Source organism: Pan paniscus, chromosome 10 (assembly GCF_029289425.2).
Source record: "Pan paniscus chromosome 10, NHGRI_mPanPan1-v2.0_pri, whole genome shotgun sequence".
In the NCBI taxonomy this organism is placed as follows: Eukaryota; Metazoa; Chordata; class Mammalia; order Primates; family Hominidae; genus Pan; species Pan paniscus.
The window spans coordinates 129,049,056-129,069,863 of NC_073259.2; the positions used below are offsets into that span (position 1 = coordinate 129,049,056).

Genomic DNA, 20,808 nt, shown 5'->3' on the forward strand with positions numbered 1-20,808 from the left:
CATGAGGCCTGCACTTTGCAGGGCTGAAGTCCAAAGTTCAGTCCCTTCGCTAAGCACACGGATAAATATGAACCTTGGAGAATTTCCCCAGCTCCAATGTAAACAGAACAGGCAGGGGCCCTGATTCACGGGCCGCTGGGGCCAGGGTTGGGGGTTGGGGGTGCCCACAGGGCTTGGCTAGTGGGGTTTTGGGGGGGCAGTGGGTGCAAGGAGTTTGGTTTGTGTCTGCCGGCCGGCAGGCAAACGCAACCCACGCGGTGGGGGAGGCGGCTAGCGTGGTGGACCCAGGCCGCGTGGCCCTGTGGCAGCCGAGCCATGGTTTCTAAACTGAGCCAGCTGCAGACGGAGCTCCTGGCGGCTCTGCTCGAGTCAGGGCTGAGCAAAGAGGCACTGATCCAGGCACTGGGTGAGCCGGGGCCCTACCTCCTGGCTGGAGAAGGCCCCCTGGACAAGGGGGAGTCCTGCGGCGGCGGTCGAGGGGAGCTGGCTGAGCTGCCCAATGGGCTGGGGGAGACTCGGGGCTCCGAGGACGAGACGGACGACGATGGGGAAGACTTCACGCCACCCATCCTCAAAGAGCTGGAGAACCTCAGCCCTGAGGAGGCGGCCCACCAGAAAGCCGTGGTGGAGACCCTTCTGCAGTAAGGAGCCCTGCCCCGTCCCCGCTCCCAGGAGGGCCTAGAGGGGCCCCCCTCAGCTCCTAACGAGCCCCCCTTCTGAGTTGAGTCCCCATGACCTTCAGCCTTTAGCCTAGTTGCTGGGAAGGGGGACAGGGCCCATGAGAGCCCAGGGGTCCTTGCTTGGAGGTTTGAGCCTCCAGCCCCTGAACTGCTCCTCTGCAGAGTCCCAAATCCCATGAGCCCAGGCCTTTAGCCCAGTCCTTGGGCAAGGGGGACATTTCCCAGGGGGGTCCAAGATGGGAGAAAAAGCAGGTGAGTTCACAACTCAAATGCCTGGAGAACTGGGAGGTGGTGGAAATTTTCAGCCACTCTGATCATTTATACTCTCCAGACCCTAACTCCTGCACTGAGTCCTCAGTGGGTAGGCTCCGGGGGCCAGGAAGCACTACCAGGGAGGAGGGCCCGAAGCTGGGGTTTGGGGGCTTTCCTGGCCTCCTAGGGACTCATGCATTTAGCCAGAGAAGCCCAGGTCTTTCTTACCTGAGGCAGACAGAGCCTCGAGGTGGGAGCTGCTCCCCTTTCCTGTATGGCCACAGGCACCCCGCCTCACCAGCAGGCGCCATTAGAGGCTGCCCGTTCTACATCCCCATCCGCTGGCGGACTCCCCGTCTCCTGGAGAACTGGGTGGGTCCGAGCTCGATGCCTCCCCTCTCCTCAGCAGAGCTGACCTAGTTACTAATTACCCACATGCTTTATTATTTCTCTTTTGTTTTATAAATTTATAAACGGCAAAAGGCTCTGATAAGGTCTGTGATCATTAACTTGTAGGAATGGTGGCCTGGAAAGATCTGGGCCAACCCACCTCCCACCTAGTAGGGGTGGGGGATGGGGGTGTGGGGGAGAAGGAAGGATGGCCTGGGGGCTACAGGGGCCACCCCTCCCCAGCGGCTCCCTGCCCTCCACCCTACAGCGCCTGCTTGAGGAGGTTCACTACTTCCTGGGCGCTGTGCTGAGGTTTCACAGGAATAATTTCCCTTCATGCTGAGGAGTCCTGGGCAGAAGCTATTGGTGACTCTGCTTCACAAATGGGGAAACTGAGGCTTAGAGCCGGGAAGGAGCTGGACTAAGTTCACCAAACTGAGGCCCCAAACCTACTCTGTTCGGTGCTCTCAATTGCTATGACCGGGGACCAGAGGCCTGCAGGGGGTGGCCAGGGAGTCAGAAAGAGACCGAGCCCCAAAGATGCTCCAAAGGGGCCCATCTCTTTTCTGTCCAAGGTCCTGATCCCAGCTGGGGTGGGGGAGGGCTGGTGGATTCCTGCTTTCCCAGAGGCCTCAGGGAGCCTCCCGAGGGCCTGGACAGGGGGCAGGGGAGCAGTCAGGGCCCCCTGACTTGGCAGGAAGAGGAGGGCAAAGGACTTCAGAGCTGCAGGGGAGGGGCAAAGAGTCAGGCATCCCAGACCCAGGGCGAAGGCAACCCGATGGGGTGGGGCTGGGCCTGACCTGCCCGGGGCCCCAGATGGGATTGGGGGCTTTGGGGTGAGGGTGGGGGCAGGGGATGCTTTCTTACCTGGCTGAGTGAGCTCTCTCGGTCAGCAGCCCCCTTTGGTGGGATGGTGGGGTTGGGGAGGCTTGATCCACAGCATTTGAAGGGGAAGCAGAGGTCAAAGTGCTTCCTAGGGACCAGCAGAGACCTGGAAGCTGAGGCAGAGAGTGTAGAGAGAGGCCACTGGGGGAGATGGACAGAGAAGCTGGGAGAAGCAGAACGGAGGAGCCAGGGGGGCGGGGGCTCAGACCCAGCTGGGAGAAGGGGCACGGGAGAGAATGAGGCGCCCCAAGCTTGCAAGGAGGCTGGAGTGCTTCCCGCCTGCCCCGATTGGGTTTTCTTTAATGCTAACAGCATGCTATTTACTTTCCATTTAAATTTGAGATGTTGCTATAAATTATCAACCAGCTCCTTGTTCCTGCAGAGTTTATAACTAACTACCTGGGTTACTTATTGTTCAGGTAACAAAAGGGATCGGAAAACGCCCTGAGTGAAAAAAGTGGGGCCTCCAGCGTCAGGGTCAGGAAAGGAGCCAGGGAGAGAGGGGCGGGGGACCCCTATTGAAGGCCTGGGCCATCGGGGAGGTTGAGGCTGGGAAGACGGTACAGAGGCAGAATGTCTAGTAGAAGCTGTTTCCCGGGAGAAGTCAGTGTCTGGGAAGAAGCCGGGATGGGTCCTGGGTCCCAGGCCTCCCTGGGGTGCCTCATGTTGGTGGCCACAGCAGGAACCTGAGCTCTTTCTTCAGATCTCCCCCTTAGCTCCCTGAGTGACCTCGGGAAAGTCTGTTCCCTCTCCTTATGCCTCAGTTTCCCTCCCTGGCCAAGGAATAAAGTCCAAACTCCCTGCCTTGGTTTCGTTCCCCTCCCTCCACCCCACCAAATTCCTGGATCTCTTCCCAGGTCTTTCTCTTCCTTGCTGCCTTTGCTGCAGTCATTTTGGCTTTGCTGTTCTCAGTACCCCAGGCCAATTCCCACCCCAGGGCCTTTGCACGTGCTCTTCCTGCTGCTCAGAACCTCTTTCCAGATCTTCCCATGGCCGATTCCTTCTCCTTCAGCTCCCTGATTGCTCCATCCAAAAGGGGGCCCTACCCCTGTCACTCTCTTCCACTGCTGTTGTTTACTTTCTCTGGTTCCCTGTCAAGACTTGTGATCATCTGATTTGTTTGTTTTCTATCTCCTGCCATGAAAATAGAAGCTCTTCAAGGACAAGGCCCGTGTTGCCTTATTTACCACTTGTACCCACATCCTGCCCAGTGGCTGATGCACAGCAGGAATGAGTGAGTGACTGGGATTCTCTGAGGCCCTGAAGACATCTGCTGCCCTGTTGGTCAGGGCCCAGCAGCCTGAGACGTGGCCAAGGGAGAAACTGGGACCCAGAGTTCCTTCCTGGGTGTCCTCCCGGGTCCTTTCTGTCCCTGATCAGCTCAAACCCCAACGTGTTTCTTTGTTGTTGTTGTTGTTGTTGTTGTTATTTTTGAGACGGAGTCTCACTCTGTCGGCCAGGCTGGAGTGCATGGCGCGATCTCGGCTCACTGCAAGTTCTGCCTCCTGGGTTCACGCCATTCTCCTGCCTCAGCCTCCCGAGTAGCTGGGATTACAGGCATGCACCACCACGCCTGGCTGATTTTTTGTATTTTAGTAGAGATGGGGTTTCACTATGTTGGCCAGGCTGGTCTCAAACTCCTGACCTCAGGTGATCTGCCCGCCTCGGCCTCCCAAAGTGCTGGGATTACAGGCACTCAGAGCCACTGCCCTCAGCCTTCAAACCCCAATCTTGAAGTATTCTGATCCTGCCCATCAGGCAGCATCAGGGCACTGAGACTCAGGAAAACAGTAGCCACGGCGGGGGGCGGGGGCGGGGACAGAGGATCTGACGTCCCCAACAAAAGCCAGACTGCCTGCATCCTAATCCTAGCTCTGCCCCTTTCTAGCTTGAGCAGGTGATTTTATACTTCTGAGCCTCAGTTTCGTCTGCAGGGTAGAGATGACAATAGCCCTTGTCCACAGGGTTAAATGGCATGGCACTTGTAGAGTAAACATGTAGTAACTGCAATATACAGCAGTTATTATTAGTGATCCCATTTTACAGATGAGCAAATTAAGGCTGAGAGAGGCAGTGCCTTACCGAACGAAACTCTTCCAAATGACTGAAGGCAAGCCAGGACTCGGACCTGGGTCCTCCTACCTCACGCTCCATACAGCAACCTCGAGGTCACACTTTCCCCTCCCCAGTCATTCCTGCTGTTTAAGTTGACCATCAACTCACTTCCATACAGTGCTTTGGAGTTCACAAAGGGCTTACAAAATGCGCTAAGCTCATTTTTTCCTCCTCCCCATCTCTGAAGTCTGAAATATCATTAGCCCCATTTCACAGATGCGGAAACTGAGGCACACAGAGGTTAAGCAAAGAATCAAGGCCAGGTCTAAAGCCCCCACACTGAGAAGTCAGCTCCCCTCCAGATGTGGAGATGAATACCACAACCTTGCATGCCCTGAAACCCCAGGGGCCAGAGGGCAAGAGGCTCAAAGCCTCGGACATCCGATTGACCCCGGAAAGGGTAGGAGAGAGAGGAGGAAGATGTGGGCGGGTCTTCACTTCTCCTGGGCTCTGCTGTGTGGGGCCAAGGGTCTCCAGGGCTGCATTGTTAAGATGATGATGATGACAATATTATTCCACAAATTCAGCACTTACTGTGCACCAGGCATTGCCCTAAGTTCATCCTCCCTATTTGAAGCTCATTTAATTTTCCCAGTAGCAGTGTGAGGTAGGGGTGGATTTACCCCACGTTACAGGGCAGATGTGGGTCATGCAAGAGCACGCGCGGCTAGGTCACAGTGGTGGGATTTGAACCCACATTGGTTTGACTCGCAAACCCATTAGAGTCAAAGCAGGAGATGCCTGGAGACTTGTCCTCTTAGTTCTTTCCTTTTTCTTTCTTTTTTTTTTTGAGACGGAGTCTCACTCTGTTGCTGGGGGTGGAGTGCAGTGGCGCAGTCTTGGCTCATTGCAACCTCCGCCTCCCGGGTTCAAGTGATCCTCCTGCCTCAGCCTCCTGAGTAGCTGGGACCACAGGCATACAACACCACACCCAGCTAATTTTTGTATTTTTAGTAGAGACAGGGTTTCACTGTGTTGGCCAGGGTGGTCTCTAACTCCTGACCTCATGTGATCCACCCACCTCGGCCTCCCAAAGTGTGGGGATTACAGGCATGAGCCACCACGCCCAGCCTTGGCCTCTTAGTTCTGAGCTAGGACAGTTGGAGAATCTGCCCTCAAAAATAGTCAGGCCCTTGGAGACTGTGTGTGTGTGTGTGTGTGTGTGTGTGTGTGTGTGTGTGTGTGTAAGAGACACACAGAGAGACAGAAGAGAGTGATAGCAAGGGAGTGGGGGGTAGGGAGAGAGAGACATTGATTCAGTAGGTTCTAGAAAAAAGTGGCACAGGTGGCTTCTCCCAGAAAAGGGAAAGACATGCCCTCTTGGTTCTCTGACTCCTAACTGGCATTTAAAATTCACTTTTTTGTTGTGGATTTTTTTGCCCAACTCTACTAGGAATTGTTTAAAAGTGGAACGTTCGTATCAGCTCACTTTAACAGTTTGCTTTCCATTTTCACATTCAAAAGCCTGTCTTCGGTTTCTAAGGGTTGCACATGTATTTGTGCAGGGTGGCTGGCCTTTGTTTTATTTTCAAGTTCAGCTTAAATTTGACCTGGCATGAGAGAATGAGAATGAGAGAGAGAGAGAAAGAAACAGACAGACATGGAATCAGATGGACAGGGGCACATAGAAAATCTTTGGTTTGAGCCCAGGAGAGGCTCTCAAGAGGTGAGAGGAAGACTGACCCTATTCTCTTTGTGGGAGAGAGAAGGGAAGGAGGGAGGAAGGGAGGACACAGGAGGACACGGCACAGGAGGGTGATGGCTGCAGATGGGGGAGGGGAGGCATCAGGCAGCCTGGCTCTAGGATCAGATAAACATGTTTGCCACAGAGCACCAGGCTGGACTTTGTACTGCCCTTCCTTCTGAGCTCTGACTGGCACTCAGCAAAGCAGGGAGATGAAGGAGAGAGGATCCTAGGAGCCCCGGAAAGAAGGGAGAGAGAGAAGCTGGGGAGAGGCCTGCGGGAGTGGGGTGGTCCTGGCAACATGAAATATTTTTGAGTCCCAACTAGATCACCTTGCACAAGTGACTGCACCTTTCTGAGCCTCAGTTTTCTCCTCTGCAAAATGGGCACACCGTCTACTTCCTAAGGTTATAAGATGTAAGTGGCCAGTCCTCAGCACGGTGCCTGGCTCACAGTAAATCCTCAAGAAACATGAGTTCTCAGACTTTTTTTTTTTTTTTTTTGAGACAGGATTTCACTCTGTCGCCAAGGCTGGAGTGCGGTGGCGCGATCACAGCTCATTGCAGCCCCGACCTCTCGGGCTCAAGAGATCCTCTTGTCTCAGCCTTCTAAGTAGCTGGGACTACAGGCTTGTGCCACCACACCTGGCTAATTTTTCTATTTTTTGTAGAAACAGGGTCCCACTATGTTGTCCAGGCTGGTCTCAAACTCCTGGGCTCAAGGAATCCTCCCACCTTAGCCTCCTGAGGAGCTGGGACTACAGGTGTGCACCACCATGCCTGGCTAATTTATTTATTTTTTTTTATAGAGACAGAGTCTCACTATGTTGTCCAGGCTGGTCTTGAACTGCAGGGCTCAAGTGATCCTCCCACCTCGGCCTTTCAAAGAACTGGGATTACCACCATGAGCCACCATACCCGGTTTACAATTCAGTTTTAAATATTATATATGCCAAGGTGGGAGGATCGCTTGAGCCCAGGAGTTTGAGACCAGCCTGGCCAACATAGCAAGATCCTGTCTCTGCGAAAAAAAAAAAAAAAATAGAAAAAAGTACAAAAATTAGCTGGGCATGTTGGCATGTGCCTGTGGTCCCAAGTACTTGGGAGTCCGAGGTGGGAGGACCAATTGAGCCCAGGAGTTTGAGGCTACAGTGAGCTATGATCACGCCACTGTGCTCCAGCCTGGGAGACAGAGCAAGTAGCCTCTAAAAAGAAAAATAAATAAATAAAAATAAATATTGGCTGGGCACGGTGGCTCACACCTGTAATCCCAGCACTTCGGGAGGCCAAGGCAGATGGATCACCTGAAGTCGGGAGTTTGAGACCAGCCTGGCCAACATGGTGAAACCCTGTCTCTACTAAAAATATAAAAATTAGCTGGGTGTGGTAGCGCGCACCTGTAATCCCAGCTACTCGGGAGGCTGAGGCAGGAGAATCGCTTGAACCTGGGAATCAGAGGTTGCAGTGAGCTGAGCTTGCGCCACTGCATTCCAGCCTGGCCACAGAGCAAGGCTTTGTCTCAAAAAAAAAAAAAACTAAATAAAAATAAAAATAAATATCATGTATGCATATATAGTATATATTACGTAATTTACAAAGTACACAAGGACAACAGAGAAAACTGTCCTTCTCACTCCCATCCCCAGCACCCCGTTCTCCTCTGGAAGGAACCAGAGTCCCCAGTTCCTTGCATGCCCTCCGGTATTTTACACGTGCACAAATATGTAGAAATCCTCTTTCACCTCACTTCAAATTATTCATAAGTAGCAGCACAGCAGACACACCAGATAAACTCTGCTCCACCTGGGCACACAGAGCTTCCTCAGCGGGGTTTTTTCAGTGGTTGCATTGAACAGATGCACCTCCATTTAGTTAATCAGTATCCTTTTGCTGGGCTCCTTGGTGGCTTCCAATCTTTTGCTATGGCAAGCAACGTGGCAAGGAATTGCCTTCTACTTGTGCCATTTGTCACCTGTGCCAATATTAAAAGCCACAAATTCTAGAAGCGAATTGCTCAGCGAGGCAGGGGAGAGCACAGGCTTTGGAATCACGCAGACCCAAGTTCAAATCCCAGTCTGCCTGTTTCAGTGCTGCTGTATTGAGCTGTATTTATCTGTAACTTTTTGTTTGTTTGTTTGTTTTTTGAGACGGAGTCTCACTCTGTTGCCCAGGCTGGAATGCAGTGGCGCGATCTCGGCTCACTGCAACCTCTGCCTCCCGGGTTCAAGCAATCCTCCTGCCTCAGCCTCCCGAGTAGCCGGGATTACAGGCACCTGCCACAATATCTGACTTATTTTTTATTTTTATTATTTTTTTCATAGAGATGGTTTTCTCCATGTTGGCCAGGCTGGTCTTGAACTCCTAACCTCAAAAGACCCGCCCACCTTGGCCTCCCAAAGTGCTGGGATTACAGGTGTGAGTCACTGCACCCAGCCTATCTGTGACATATTGGTAATGTAAGTTCAGGAGAGGGAGAGAGAAAGAGGCAGGGATTGAGACAGAGCAGGAGAGGAGGAGAGAAAATTTATATGGCTCAGGCAGTCTGATCCCTTCTGTTCCCCCACAGGGAGACCCACAGCAGAGACATGACTCACAGGTGGCATCGGGTCCCTTTGAGTCTCTCTGGTGGGAGAATCTCAACCCACAGAGTAGGATTCCAGTGTTCACATGCATTTTTGGTACTATGAGGCCTCTGAATGTCAACCCTGTCACCTGAGACTCTGTTGAAAAACCAGCCGCGGCCGGGCGCGGTGGCTCACGCCAGTAATCCCAGCACTTTGGGAGGCCGAGGCAGGCAGATCACAAGATCAGGAGATCGAGACCATCCTGGCTAACACGGTGAAACCCCGTCTCTACTAAAAATACAAAAAAATTAGCCGGGCGTGGTGGTGGGTGCCTGTAGGCCCAGCTACTCGGGAGGCTGAGGCAGGAGAACGGCGTGAACCCAGGAGGCGGAACTTGCAGTGAGCTGAGATCGCGCCACTGCACTCGAGCCTGGGTGACAGAGTGAGACTCCATCTCAAAAAAAAAGAAAGAAAAAGAAAAGAAAAACCAGCCGCCTGTTCTGGTGCTGCAGGGAAACAGGCCTGGCCACAGCCAAGGGTGCAGATTTTCAGGAAGCATTTTTAAAATATATATATATATATATATATACACACACAGAGAGAGAGAAGCCACTGAGGCCCACAGAATTTGCATCATTTTATTCCTTGTCCAAGGTCACAGGACAAGCAGAGTCCCACCCACCTGAAAGGATTCAGTTGTAAGACAGCCTTTAGGGCAAAAAATCACAAAGTTGATCTATCTATCTATCATCTATCTATCTATCTATCTATCTACCTGTTTGCACCCTAATCACTGGCAGTAAATGCACTTTTTTTCTTTTCTTTTCTTTTTTTTGAGACAGGGTCTTGTTCTGTCACCCAGGCTGGAGTAGGTGTAAAATTGGAGAATCCATATTTCTTTCCTTGTTTTCAGATTTAATGCTTTCCTTTTTCCAGCAGGTCTCCTTCGTCCATCCATCCATCATCCATCTACCCACCCACCCACCAATCCATCCATCCATTCATCCAACCATCCATCCATCCATCATCCATCCACCCATCTATCTGTCCATCCACTCTACCCTACCATCCATCCACCAGTCCATCCATCTATCCACCAATTCATCCATCCATCCACCCATTCACCCATCCATCCATCCACCCACCCATCCATCCATCCATCCATCCACCCATTCATCTATTCATCCATTCACCCATCCATCCACATATCTTCATCTGTGTTGTGTGTCTGTGTATCCATGTTTCTAAACCTTTATCTGTTCCAGTGTCTGTGTCCATAGGCCTGTGTCCACGTTTGTCATGTGTGTGCGTCTACAAGTCTCTGTCCTCATGACCATGTGTCTGTGTCCCTGTGTCCTGGCATAAATGACCATACCTCACTGTCCCTGAGTCCATGTGTAGGCCCCTGGGCTCCATAACTGCTTTCATGCACAGTCCCCACCCTCAGGGTTGACAAGGTTCCAGCACCCAGGACCGCAGCCCCCCCTATGGGGAGAGACAGCCCTTGCTGAGCAGACCCTGTCCTTGCCCTCCTCCCAGGGAGGACCCGTGGCGTGTGGCGAAGATGGTCAAGTCCTACCTGCAGCAGCACAACATCCCACAGCGGGAGGTGGTCGATACCACTGGCCTCAACCAGTCCCACCTGTCCCAACACCTCAACAAGGGCACTCCCATGAAGACGCAGAAGCGGGCCGCCCTGTACACCTGGTACGTCCGCAAGCAGCGAGAGGTGGCGCAGCGTAAGTAATGACCCTACCCCGCATCTTCCCTGGGAGGGCCCAGGACTCTCCCCTAACTCATAGGTGGGGGCTGGAAGCTTCACCATCCCCATTACACAGACAGGTAGATGGAAAGGAAGTCAGTGGGATTCAACCTGCATTTATTACCTATTCTGCGCTAGGCACTCTGTGGGACGGGAGTAGACTTGGTCCTGAACATCCAAAGATGAATGAAATGGGTCCCTGCTTTCTTTTTCTTTTTTTAGACAGAGTTTTGCTCTTATTGCCCAGGCTGGAGTTCAGTGGTGCGACCTCAGCTCACTGTGACCTCCTCCTCCCAGGTTCAAGCAATTCTCCTGCCTCAGCCTCCGGAGTAGCTGGGATCACAGGTGCCCACCACCATGCCTGGCTAATTTTTTGTAGTTTTAGTAGAGACGGGGGTTTCACTATGTTGGCCAGGCTGGTCTTGAACTCCTGACCTCAGGTGATCCACCCGCCTCAGCCTCCCAAAGTGCTGGGATTACAGGCGTGAGCCACCATACCCGGCCTGGGTCCCTGCTTTCTCAGAGCCCATGGTTAAGTGGGAAAGTGGGAGAAAAGCTCATTATGATCCAGCGAGTCATGTATTAGAATGGGACAACAGCAGCCACAACAACAACAATAATGGCTACTATTTATCATGCATTTTTGGGGTGCCTGGTCCAGTGCAGAGTATTACACAAAGCATTTCAGGGTGCTGAGCTGACTGTCGACTGGGGAGTAACCTGTTCTTCCTCAGGAAGGCAGAGGTATCAGGAAGGCTCACATTGCAAATATGACCTTTAGAATACGACCTTTAGACTAGGTCTTAAAGTGGGAGTTGAATTTTGACCCATGGAGATGCAGGGAAGGGTGTTTCAGGCAGAAGGAACAGCATCAGTAAAGGCTCAGAGGCAAGGTCTACGCTCAGGAAATCCTCCACTGCAAACTCAGGAAGCTCTGGGAGCCCTATTACTCAGGGAATGGTGGGTTTTCTTCTCCAGGCCTCATACCCCACCAAATCCCAAGGGCACTGTCACCTTCCAACCTCCATCTATGTGTGACAATTTTTGACATTTCTTTTATTAATTATCCAGGTTAATTTTTTTTAAATTTATTTTTATTTTTTTGAGACAGAGTCTCGCTCTGTCGCCCAGGCTGGAGTGCAGTGGCGCGATCTCGGCTCACTGCAAGCTCCGCCTTCCGGGTTCATGCCATTCTCCTGCCTCAGCCTCCCGAGTAGCTGGGACTACAGGCGCCCGCCACCACGCCCAGCTAATTTTTTGTATTTTTAGTAGAGTCAGGGTTTCACCGTGGTCTCGATCTCCTGACCTCGTGATCCGCCCGCCTCGGCCTCCCAAAGTGCTGGGATTATAGGCGTGAGCCACCGCGCCTGGCCTTAATTATCCAGGTTTTTAAAAAAGGAAATAGCCAGGCATGGTGGTGTGCCATAATCTCAGCTACTGGGGAGGCTGAGGTGGGAGGACTGTTTGAGCCCAGGGGTTCGGCTCCAACCTGGACAACATGGCAAGTTTCCTGCTCTAAAAAAGAAGGAAAGAAAAGATAGGAAAGGGAGGAAAGGGAGGGAGGAAGGGAGGAAGGAAGGAAGGAAGGAAGGAAGGAAGGAAGGAAGGAAGGAAGGAAGGAAAAGAAAAGAAAGAAAAAGAACGAGAGAAAGAAAGAAAGGCAATACACGTTTGGTTAAAAAAAAGAAGAAAAACAGAGTTTATAAGAAAAATTAGATGCCTTTCCCCTAAAGCAGCCACTGGAATTCCCAGACTCTTGTGTATCCTTCCAGAGAGATTTTCTGCATATAGTAGCAATAGATATGTTATTTTCTTGCTCTTTTTCTGATTAATGGGAACATACTAGACACACTATTTTACACGTTGTGTTTTGTCTCTTGGCAATAAATCCTGTATATCTTTTCATATTGGCACTGAGAGATTGATGGATCTCATTCTTTATAAGGGCTGCTGGCTGTTATTTGTTTAACTGGCCACCTACTGAAGGACTTTTAGGGATTCTGCAATCTGCGAATACAACCAACTGCAGCAAAAAACATCCTTCTTTATATAAGTGCATGTTCACATGTGACTGTGTCTGTAGGATAAATTCCTAGAAGTGGACTGCTGGAACACAGAGTAGTTGCTTTAAAATCTTGGGTACATATTGGCATAGTTCCTTCCAAAGAAGTTATATCAATTTACACTTCCACCAGCAGTAAAAATCACTGTTGAAAAAAAAAAAATGTATGCAGGCTGGGCGCGGTGGCTTATGCCTGTAATCCCAGCACTTTGGGAGGCCAAGGCAGGTGGCTCACTTGAGGGCAGGAGTTTGAGACCAGCCTGGTCAACATGGTGAAACCCCATCTTAACTAAAAATACAAAAATTAGCTGGACATAGTGGCGCACGCCTGTAATCCCAGCTACTTGGGAGGCCAAGGCAAGGGAATCACTTGAACCCAGGAGGCAGAGGTTGCAGTGAGCCAAGATCACGCCACTGCACTCCAGCCTGGGTGACAGAGGGAGACTCTGTCAAATAAATGTATGTATGTATGTATGTATGTATGTATGTATGTATGTATGCATGCAATAGACAACTCTAGTCCTTACTCTATAGCTACCCCTCATCCCAATTATTGGGGTGTTCACACTCTACTGTGCTGTAATACACACTTGGAAAAACAGTACATTTTAATACTATTTTAATTTGTATGAGAAGAAACAATAAAGATTTATTATGAAAATCTGTTAGAACTAGATTTAGTTTCTGAGAGAAATAGTGTTCTCCTAAAACCATCACTAGACGAAATTTTACAATATTCGATAAAATGCATTAAAAAATTTCTAACAGTTAGAAATGTCATCAAGGACTTCAGCCTAGAGCTGAGACCAGAGATGCAAACTGTGGCCCAAATAGCTTTCCCTGGGGGATTTTTAACTTTTAAGGAGAAATTGGAGAATTTGAGATGCAGAGTCAATATATGACTGTAGTATTAGGACTCTTTCAGTAACAGGGGACAGAACCCCAACTCAAATGAATTTAAACAGAAAAGGGAATGTATTGACTGAAGCAATGTGAGGAGTCCAGGGCTGCTTCAGGCATGGCTAGATCAAGGGGCTCAAATGAGGTTCACACAGCATTTCTTGACTCTTTTCTTTTTTGTTGGCTTCATTCTCAGACAGGCTCTCCTCATATAGGCAAAGATGGGTTCTGGAAGCCCTGGGCTGCCATCCTACCAGCTTAGCAACCTCGGAAGGAAAAGAGCTCTTCTTTTCAGCTACTTTCAGTTGAATGACTCTTTTTATACTTGATAATGTAAACTTTTATTTATTTTATTTTTTGAGATGAGGTCTTGCCATGTTGCCCAGGCTAGTTTTGAACTTCCCGGCTCAAGTGATCCCTGCCTCAGCCTCTTAAGTAGCTGGAATGGCAGGCACACATCACTGTGTCTGCTATAACAGAAACTTTTAAATGAAGTCTAACATAAAAAGTGCCCAAATCCAAAGCATACAGTTCAATGAATTTTCACAAAGTGAACACACCAATACAGATAAAAAATAGATATTACCAGCTCCCAGCCTGGTGTGGTTGTACCCACCTGTAATCCCAGCACATCTGGGAGGCAAAAGTGGGAGGATCACTTGAGCCTAAGAGTTCAAGACCAGCCTGGGCAACAGAAGGAGACCCCATCTCTCCAAAAAATAAAAATAAGAATAAATGAGCCAGGTGTGGTGCAGCAGGTGTGTAGTCCTAGCCACTTATGCCCGCTGCTGTTTCTTGGCACTGAGATGGTGAGGGCCCTGCTGCTGCTGCTGCGCCCCTGATTCAGAATCTACCTTCCTCTCTTCTCATAAAGTGCTGTCCTAGCACTTGTGTGTCCCAGTCCTTTGGTGGCCTGCTCAGGGATAAGCTGGTAGACCAGTTTCCAGTAAAGTGGTACCAGCTGATGAAGGCTGGCTGGGTCTCTTCCTCTAGCTAACATTTGCATTTTAAGCCTGATTTTCAAGTCTGGAAAGCTGAATATAATTCTGAATACACTGAGGACATATGGCTCAAATTTTTGCTCTACTGCGTGACTCTGGAAAAATATGTAAGCTCTCTGAGCCTCAGCTTCCTCATCTGTACAATGGGGATAGTAAATGTGCCAAATCAGAACAAATGCTAATGCTTACCTGCAGTCTTGTACTGAGAAGGATGGTGAGATCATATCTTGGGTTGGTAGGAAAGCATTCAGGGATTGATTAGTGATGTTTGCCTTGAACACAGGTTAAGAAAGTGATGGCATGTGTGCTGTGTGTTTGTCATCAGTAGATTAGATGATTTCTAAGTTCTAGCTGTAAGCTCCTCTGGTTCAGCACCATGGCAATGAGAAAGAATCAAGGGCAAGGTCAGGGGAATGGATGTGGGAAGGTGAGAGTGGCCAGTACCCCACTCACGGCTTTCTGTGCCTGCAGAGTTCACCCATGCAGGGCAGGGAGGGCTGATTGAAGAGCCCACAGGTGATGAGCTACCAACCAAGAAGGGGCGGAGGAACCGTTTCAAGTGGGGCCCAGCATCCCAGCAGATCCTGTTCCAGGCCTATGAGAGGCAGAAGAACCCTAGCAAGGAGGAGCGAGAGACGCTAGTGGAGGAGTGCAATAGGTACAATGGCGGGCGGGAAACAGTGCTGGTTTGGTCTGGGCTGCGGCAAGGCCAGGGAAGGGGAAGGTGACTCTAGGTCCTGTAAAAGGCTGTCCAGTTGCCGAGAACTCCTGATATTGGCTTAGCCTGGCCCAGAAAATTGAGAATACTTGAACCTAAGCCCATTCCTCGCAGCCCCCCTGCACCCTGGACACCAAGCAACCCCTTCCATGGATGCTCACCCAATTCGATTCTCTCTACAATCCTATGGCTCTTTTGCTCACTTTATGAATGGAGAGACTGAGGTCAGACAGACTGTCAATTGCCCAAGGTCACACAGCAGACCTGGCATTGGAACCCAGATCTGCCAGCCTCAAACCCTCCGGCAGAGCTCAGCTTCTCAGAACCCTCCCCTTCATGCCCAGGACAGGGTTCCTCTGAGCCTGGCCTGGAGGCTCATGGGTGGCTATTTCTGCAGGGCGGAATGCATCCAGAGAGGGGTGTCCCCATCACAGGCACAGGGGCTGGGCTCCAACCTCGTCACGGAGGTGCGTGTCTACAACTGGTTTGCCAACCGGCGCAAAGAAGAAGCCTTCCGGCACAAGCTGGCCATGGACACGTACAGCGGGCCCCCCCCAGGGCCAGGCCCGGGACCTGCGCTGCCCGCTCACAGCTCCCCTGGCCTGCCTCCACCTGCCCTCTCCCCCAGTAAGGTCCACGGTGAGTCGTATGTGGGGACAAGGGACACGTGGGAAGGTGGGAGGGTTGGGGAGGACTGTCCCAGTGACAGCAGTCACCTAAACCTCTTTGCACTTCAGTTTGGTTCCATTCCATTCATGCCACTCCTATCACTCTACTTCACTCTGTTCATTCATCCATTCCACTCTATCTCCATTCCATTCACTCTACTCCTTTCCACTCTATTCACTCCATCCACCACAATTAACCCCATTCCATCCACTCCATCCACTACCTTCGACTCCACTCCATCCACTCTACTCCATTCACTCCACTCAACTCCACTCCATCCACTCCACTCCGTCCAACTTCATCCCATCCACTACATTCAACTCCACTCCATCCACTCTACTCCATCTACTACCTTCAACTCTACCCCATCCATCCACTCCACTCCATCCAGTCCATCCAACTTCATCCCATCTACTACATTCAACTCTACTCCATCCACTCCCCTCCATCCATTCCATCCAACTTCATCCCATCTACTACATTCAACTCCACTCCATTCATTCCACTCCATCCATTCCATCCAACTTCATCCCATCCACTACATTCAACTCCACTCCATCCACTCCATACCCGGCTCCATCCACTCCACTCCATCTACTACATTCAACTCTACTCCATCCACTCCATACTCTGTTCCATCCACTTACTCCATCCACTCCATTCAGCTCCACTCCATCCACTCCACTCACTCAACTCCATCTACTCCACTCCCTCTACTTCATTCAACTCTGCTCCATCCACTCCACTCCACCCATTCCATCCACTGCACTCCAACCAGCTCCATTAGACTCCACTCCATCCACTCTACCCACTCTTCTCTCCACTCCTCTCCACTCCATACCATTTTATTCTATCTGTCCCATCCACTCAACTCCATTCACTCCACATGACTCCACATTTCATCCATTCCACTCTACTTCATCCACTCACTCCACTCTATACCATTCCACTCCACTCTATTCACATACTCCACCATTCCAGTCTACTCCATTCACTCCACTCCAACCCACTCACTCCACTCCATACCATTCCACTCCACTGTGTTCACACAGCTCCATCCATTCCACTCTAGCCACTCCATTCATTCCGCTCCATGCCACACTATTCCTCACCATTCCATCCACTCCACCCTATACCATTCCACTCCACCCTATTCCTCCCCACCCGTCCTCTCCACCCTTTACCACTCCACTCGACTGTACCCATTCCACTTGATCCCACTCATTCCACTCAATTCCATCTACTCTACTCCACACCATCCACTCCACTTCATATCATTCCACTCAACTCAACCTAAGTTGATTTGGGTTAATTCAATTCAATTCATTCATTTCAGATTGTATCAATTCAATTCATTTCAATTCAACTAAATTCAGTTAAATTCAGTTCAGTTGTCTTCTACTGAGCACCTACTGCATGTCAGGTATAGCACTAGGCAGTGGGGGGAATGGAGCTAATAAATGCAGTCCCAGCCTTCAAGGAACTGGGAGCAGCTGACCCAGGGCTTGGCAAAAGGTAGAAACAAAGGCAGATTTGCTGGCTGCATAAAGGCAGACAGGCAGCTGGCCTAAGCAAACCAATGGAGTTTGAAGTGCTGAGGGTTGTGGAGGCAGGGGAGGGCAGGGAAGTGGGGTGCTGAGGCAGGACACTGCTTCCCTCTCCAGGTGTGCGCTATGGACAGCCTGCGACCAGTGAGACTGCAGAAGTACCCTCAAGCAGCGGCGGTCCCTTAGTGACAGTGTCTACACCCCTGCACCAAGTGTCCCCCACGGGCCTGGAGCCCAGCCACAGCCTGCTGAGTACAGAAGCCAAGCTGGTGAGTGTCCTTGCTTGTAAGGAAAACCCAACCTCATCTTTCCTTGGCAGGGAGATTCTGGAGCAGTCCCTAGGGAGGCCCTGTGGGGACCCCGGCCCCCCGGACACAGCTTGGCTTCCCCTCGTAGGTCTCAGCAGCTGGGGGCCCCCTCCCCCCTGTCAGCACCCTGACAGCACTGCACAGCTTGGAGCAGACATCCCCAGGCCTCAACCAGCAGCCCCAGAACCTCATCATGGCCTCACTTCCTGGGGTCATGACCATCGGGCCTGGTGAGCCTGCCTCCCTGGGTCCTACGTTCACCAACACAGGTGCCTCCACCCTGGTCATCGGTAAGCTGGTGGGGATGGGTGGGCACCTGGGTGGGAGGCTCATGGGGCAACCGCAGAATCCAGGAGCTGGAAGAGCCACTGGGACTCATTCATTCATTCATTCATTCATTCATACGACATGTATTTATCCAGTGCCTACTCTGGACCAGTCACTGTGCTACATCAGTGATACCTGGGTGAACCAAACAGACCAAAATCTCAGCAACTCAAGCAGGGAGGCAGGCACTAAGCATAATACATCAATTCTGTGGTACCTCAGAAGGTGAAGGGTCTGTGGGCAAATTACAGCAGGGTAAGGGGGACTGATGTTTTCTAAGTTTTTGTTTTATGAAGAAAAATTAAGCCCAGAAAGCCCTTATTTGCAGGTACAATTATGCAGAAGCCCAGTACATAAGATAGATAAGGAGCTGCTAGGAGAGGGGAGCAGAGAACTAACCCCAGGGCCTTTGCACTGCTGTGGAACCCCAGGGCTCCAGGGAACCGCAGTTTGACAACTTTTGAACAAGTCACCGCCTGCCTCTCCCACTAGCCTAGACAAAGAGCTAAAGGCTCAGAGAGGGGGAATGACTTGCCAGAGCCACTTAAATTAGTGGCAGGTCCCAGTGGAGGGCTGTTTCCTGACCACCCTGCCCCCTCCTCCAAGCCACGGGCTCTGGGAAGGAGAGGTGGTGCCCTTGGGAGGTCTTGGGCAGGGGTGGGATATAACTGGGGGGCCCAGCTGATTCCCTCCCCTTCCACTCCAGGCCTGGCCTCCACGCAGGCACAGAGTGTGCCGGTCATCAACAGCATGGGCAGCAGCCTGACCACCCTGCAGCCCGTCCAGTTCTCCCAGCCGCTGCACCCCTCCTACCAGCAGCCGCTCATGCCACCTGTGCAGAGCCACGTGACCCAGAGCCCCTTCATGGCCACCATGGCTCAGCTGCAGAGCCCCCACGGTGAGCGCCCTGTGCCCCACACAGCAGGAGATGATGATAGAGGTTGGCTGTCAATGGATGCAGGGGAAAGGGGTGCCTGGCAGGCGTTGCAGTCTGCATGTGTCTCTGGGACAAGTGTGTTTCCGTGACTGAGGGTGTCTGCAGGCCAGTGTGTTCCCATGTGAATGCACGTATCTGTGTGTGTGCACGACTGCTTGTGTGAGCAGATCCCTAGTGCGTGTCTGGGTGTGTATCGGTTGTGCATGCATTTGTGTGCATGCCTGTGTTTCTCTGAAACTCTTAGGGCCATATGAATTTCTAAAATCTATTCAGATTTTAGAAAGGTAATCTGGGGCCAGGCGTGGTGGCTCATGCCTGTAATCCCAGCACTTTGGAAGGCCGAGGTGGGCAGATCACTTGAGGTCAGGAGTTCAAGACCAGCCTGGCCAACACGGTGAAACCCCGTCTCTACTAAAAGTACAAAAATTAGCCAGGCGTGGAGGCACGTGCCTGTAGTCCCAGCTACTTGGGAGGCTGAGGCAGGAGAATCGCTTGAACCTGGGAGGCGGACGTTGCAGTGAGCTGAGATTGTGCCACTGCACTGCACTCCAGCCTGGGCAACAGAGTGAGTACTCTGCCAAAAAAAAAAAAAAGAAAAAGAAAAGTAATTTGGTGGATATGCCAGCTATCACGTAACACTCCCAGCAGGGTTTGAGACAGCCCCCTGTGATCAAAGCACTGCTATTTCTGCAGCCAAAGATAGGATTTCCACAAGGCAGTTTAAACACTCATAACCTCATACCAGGTTCAGGCTGGCTTTTGCCACCAAATGAGCTCTAGTGCCAATCTTAAGGAAATCTTTTGGTTTCAGACCTTTTTGGCATTTGGGACTGGGTTAAGAGATTTGGGGCCTGTATATGTCTGTGTGTACATGGTTGAGAGTGTATGCGTGTGTGTGTGTTACGTTTTTATCTGAGTCACTGTGAGAATATGTGGTTTATGTGCGTTTTCCTAGCGTCTGTGTGTCTCTTGTAGGGTCTGTGTGTCTCCTGAGGGGTGGGTGGAGGTGCTGTAGGTAAAACATGGGGTTATATTTGGGAAGGTGGCCTGGAGATGGAAGTACTGCTGTCCTCCGCCTTGCTCTTTGACAGGGGCCACCTGAACTTACTACACAGCACCTGAGTTTAGTACAGTAGCACCTGTGCTTAGTACATAGCACCTGTGTTTAGTATGGTAGCACCTGTGCTTAGTACATAGCGCCTGCATTTAGTACAGTAGCACCTGCGCTTAGTACGTAGCACCCGTGCTTAGTACAGTAGCCCTGCACCCGCACCTCCCGTTCCCTTTCATACCTGCTGTCTCCAGGTGACAAGAGGAGCTGGAGTTGGTTTCTGGCCTCCTCCAGGCTCCCCTGCATCAATCGCAGCTGAGCAGTTCCCTGTAATGGGGAGAGGGTCTGTCCCTTTATCTGGAGCCCCCAGTTTTGAAAATCAGCCCTGGATCTCCAACTGCTGCCCAGTCTGGCTGTTCAGCAGGCCCCATGCCCCCCTTTCCCCAGTCTTGAGGCCTGGGACTAGGGCTGTCAGGCACGTCTGCCACGTCTGCCCCTCTCTCCCCTGCGGCCAGCCCTCTACAGCCACAAGCCCGAGGTGGCCCAGTACACCCACACGGGCCTGCTCCCGCAGACTATGCTCATCACCGACACCACCAACCTGAGCGCCCTGGCCAGCCTCACGCCCACCAAGCAGGTAAGGTCCAGGCCTGCTGGCCCTCCCTCGGCCTGTGACAGAGCCCCTCACCCCCACATCCCCTGGGCTCAGGAAGCTGCTCTGCTCCCCCAGGTCTTCACCTCAGACACTGAGGCCTCCAGTGAGTCCGGGCTTCACACGCCAGCATCTCAGGCCACCACCCTCCACGTCCCCAGCCAGGACCCTGCCGGCATCCAGCACCTGCAGCCGGCCCACCGGCTCAGCGCCAGCCCCACGGGTGAGAGGCCCTGGCTCCACCCCCTCCCTTACTGTCCCTGCCCCCTTCCATGTTGGTCCCACCCCTTTTGTTGCTGTCCGTC

The 20,808-nt window shown here is 51.6% G+C and overlaps 1 protein-coding gene and 1 long non-coding RNA gene across 3 annotated transcripts in view; one reads left to right on the forward strand and one right to left on the reverse strand.

Annotated features, from left to right (window-relative positions):
• LOC129393555 (uncharacterized) overlaps nucleotides 1–20,457 on the reverse strand; it is a 36,717-nt gene extending 16,260 nt beyond the window's left edge. The window contains exons 1-2 of the long non-coding RNA XR_008620515.2: nucleotides 20,093–20,457; nucleotides 2,190–2,320 (exon numbers count right to left, since the gene is read on the reverse strand). This is a non-coding gene — a long non-coding RNA (uncharacterized LOC129393555). The remainder of the gene's footprint in view (nucleotides 1–2,189; nucleotides 2,321–20,092) is intronic.
• Nucleotides 1–20,808, forward strand: part of HNF1A (HNF1 homeobox A) — a 22,293-nt gene continuing 1,485 nt past the window's right edge. Inside the window, exons 1-9 of one of the 2 annotated variants that reach the window (XM_003832372.6) lie at nucleotides 1–641; nucleotides 10,109–10,308; nucleotides 14,766–14,952; nucleotides 15,410–15,651; nucleotides 17,346–17,497; nucleotides 17,625–17,826; nucleotides 18,570–18,761; nucleotides 20,367–20,488; nucleotides 20,582–20,726. In XM_003832372.6, the coding sequence (XP_003832420.1) occupies nucleotides 316–641; nucleotides 10,109–10,308; nucleotides 14,766–14,952; nucleotides 15,410–15,651; nucleotides 17,346–17,497; nucleotides 17,625–17,826; nucleotides 18,570–18,761; nucleotides 20,367–20,488; nucleotides 20,582–20,726 (1,768 nt within the window). In that variant the 5' untranslated portion in view covers nucleotides 1–315. Of the gene's footprint in view, nucleotides 642–10,108; nucleotides 10,309–14,765; nucleotides 14,953–15,409; nucleotides 15,652–17,345; nucleotides 17,498–17,624; nucleotides 17,827–18,569; nucleotides 18,762–20,366; nucleotides 20,727–20,808 lie in introns of both variants that reach the window. The other variant, XM_055096259.2, reaches the window with a different exon arrangement.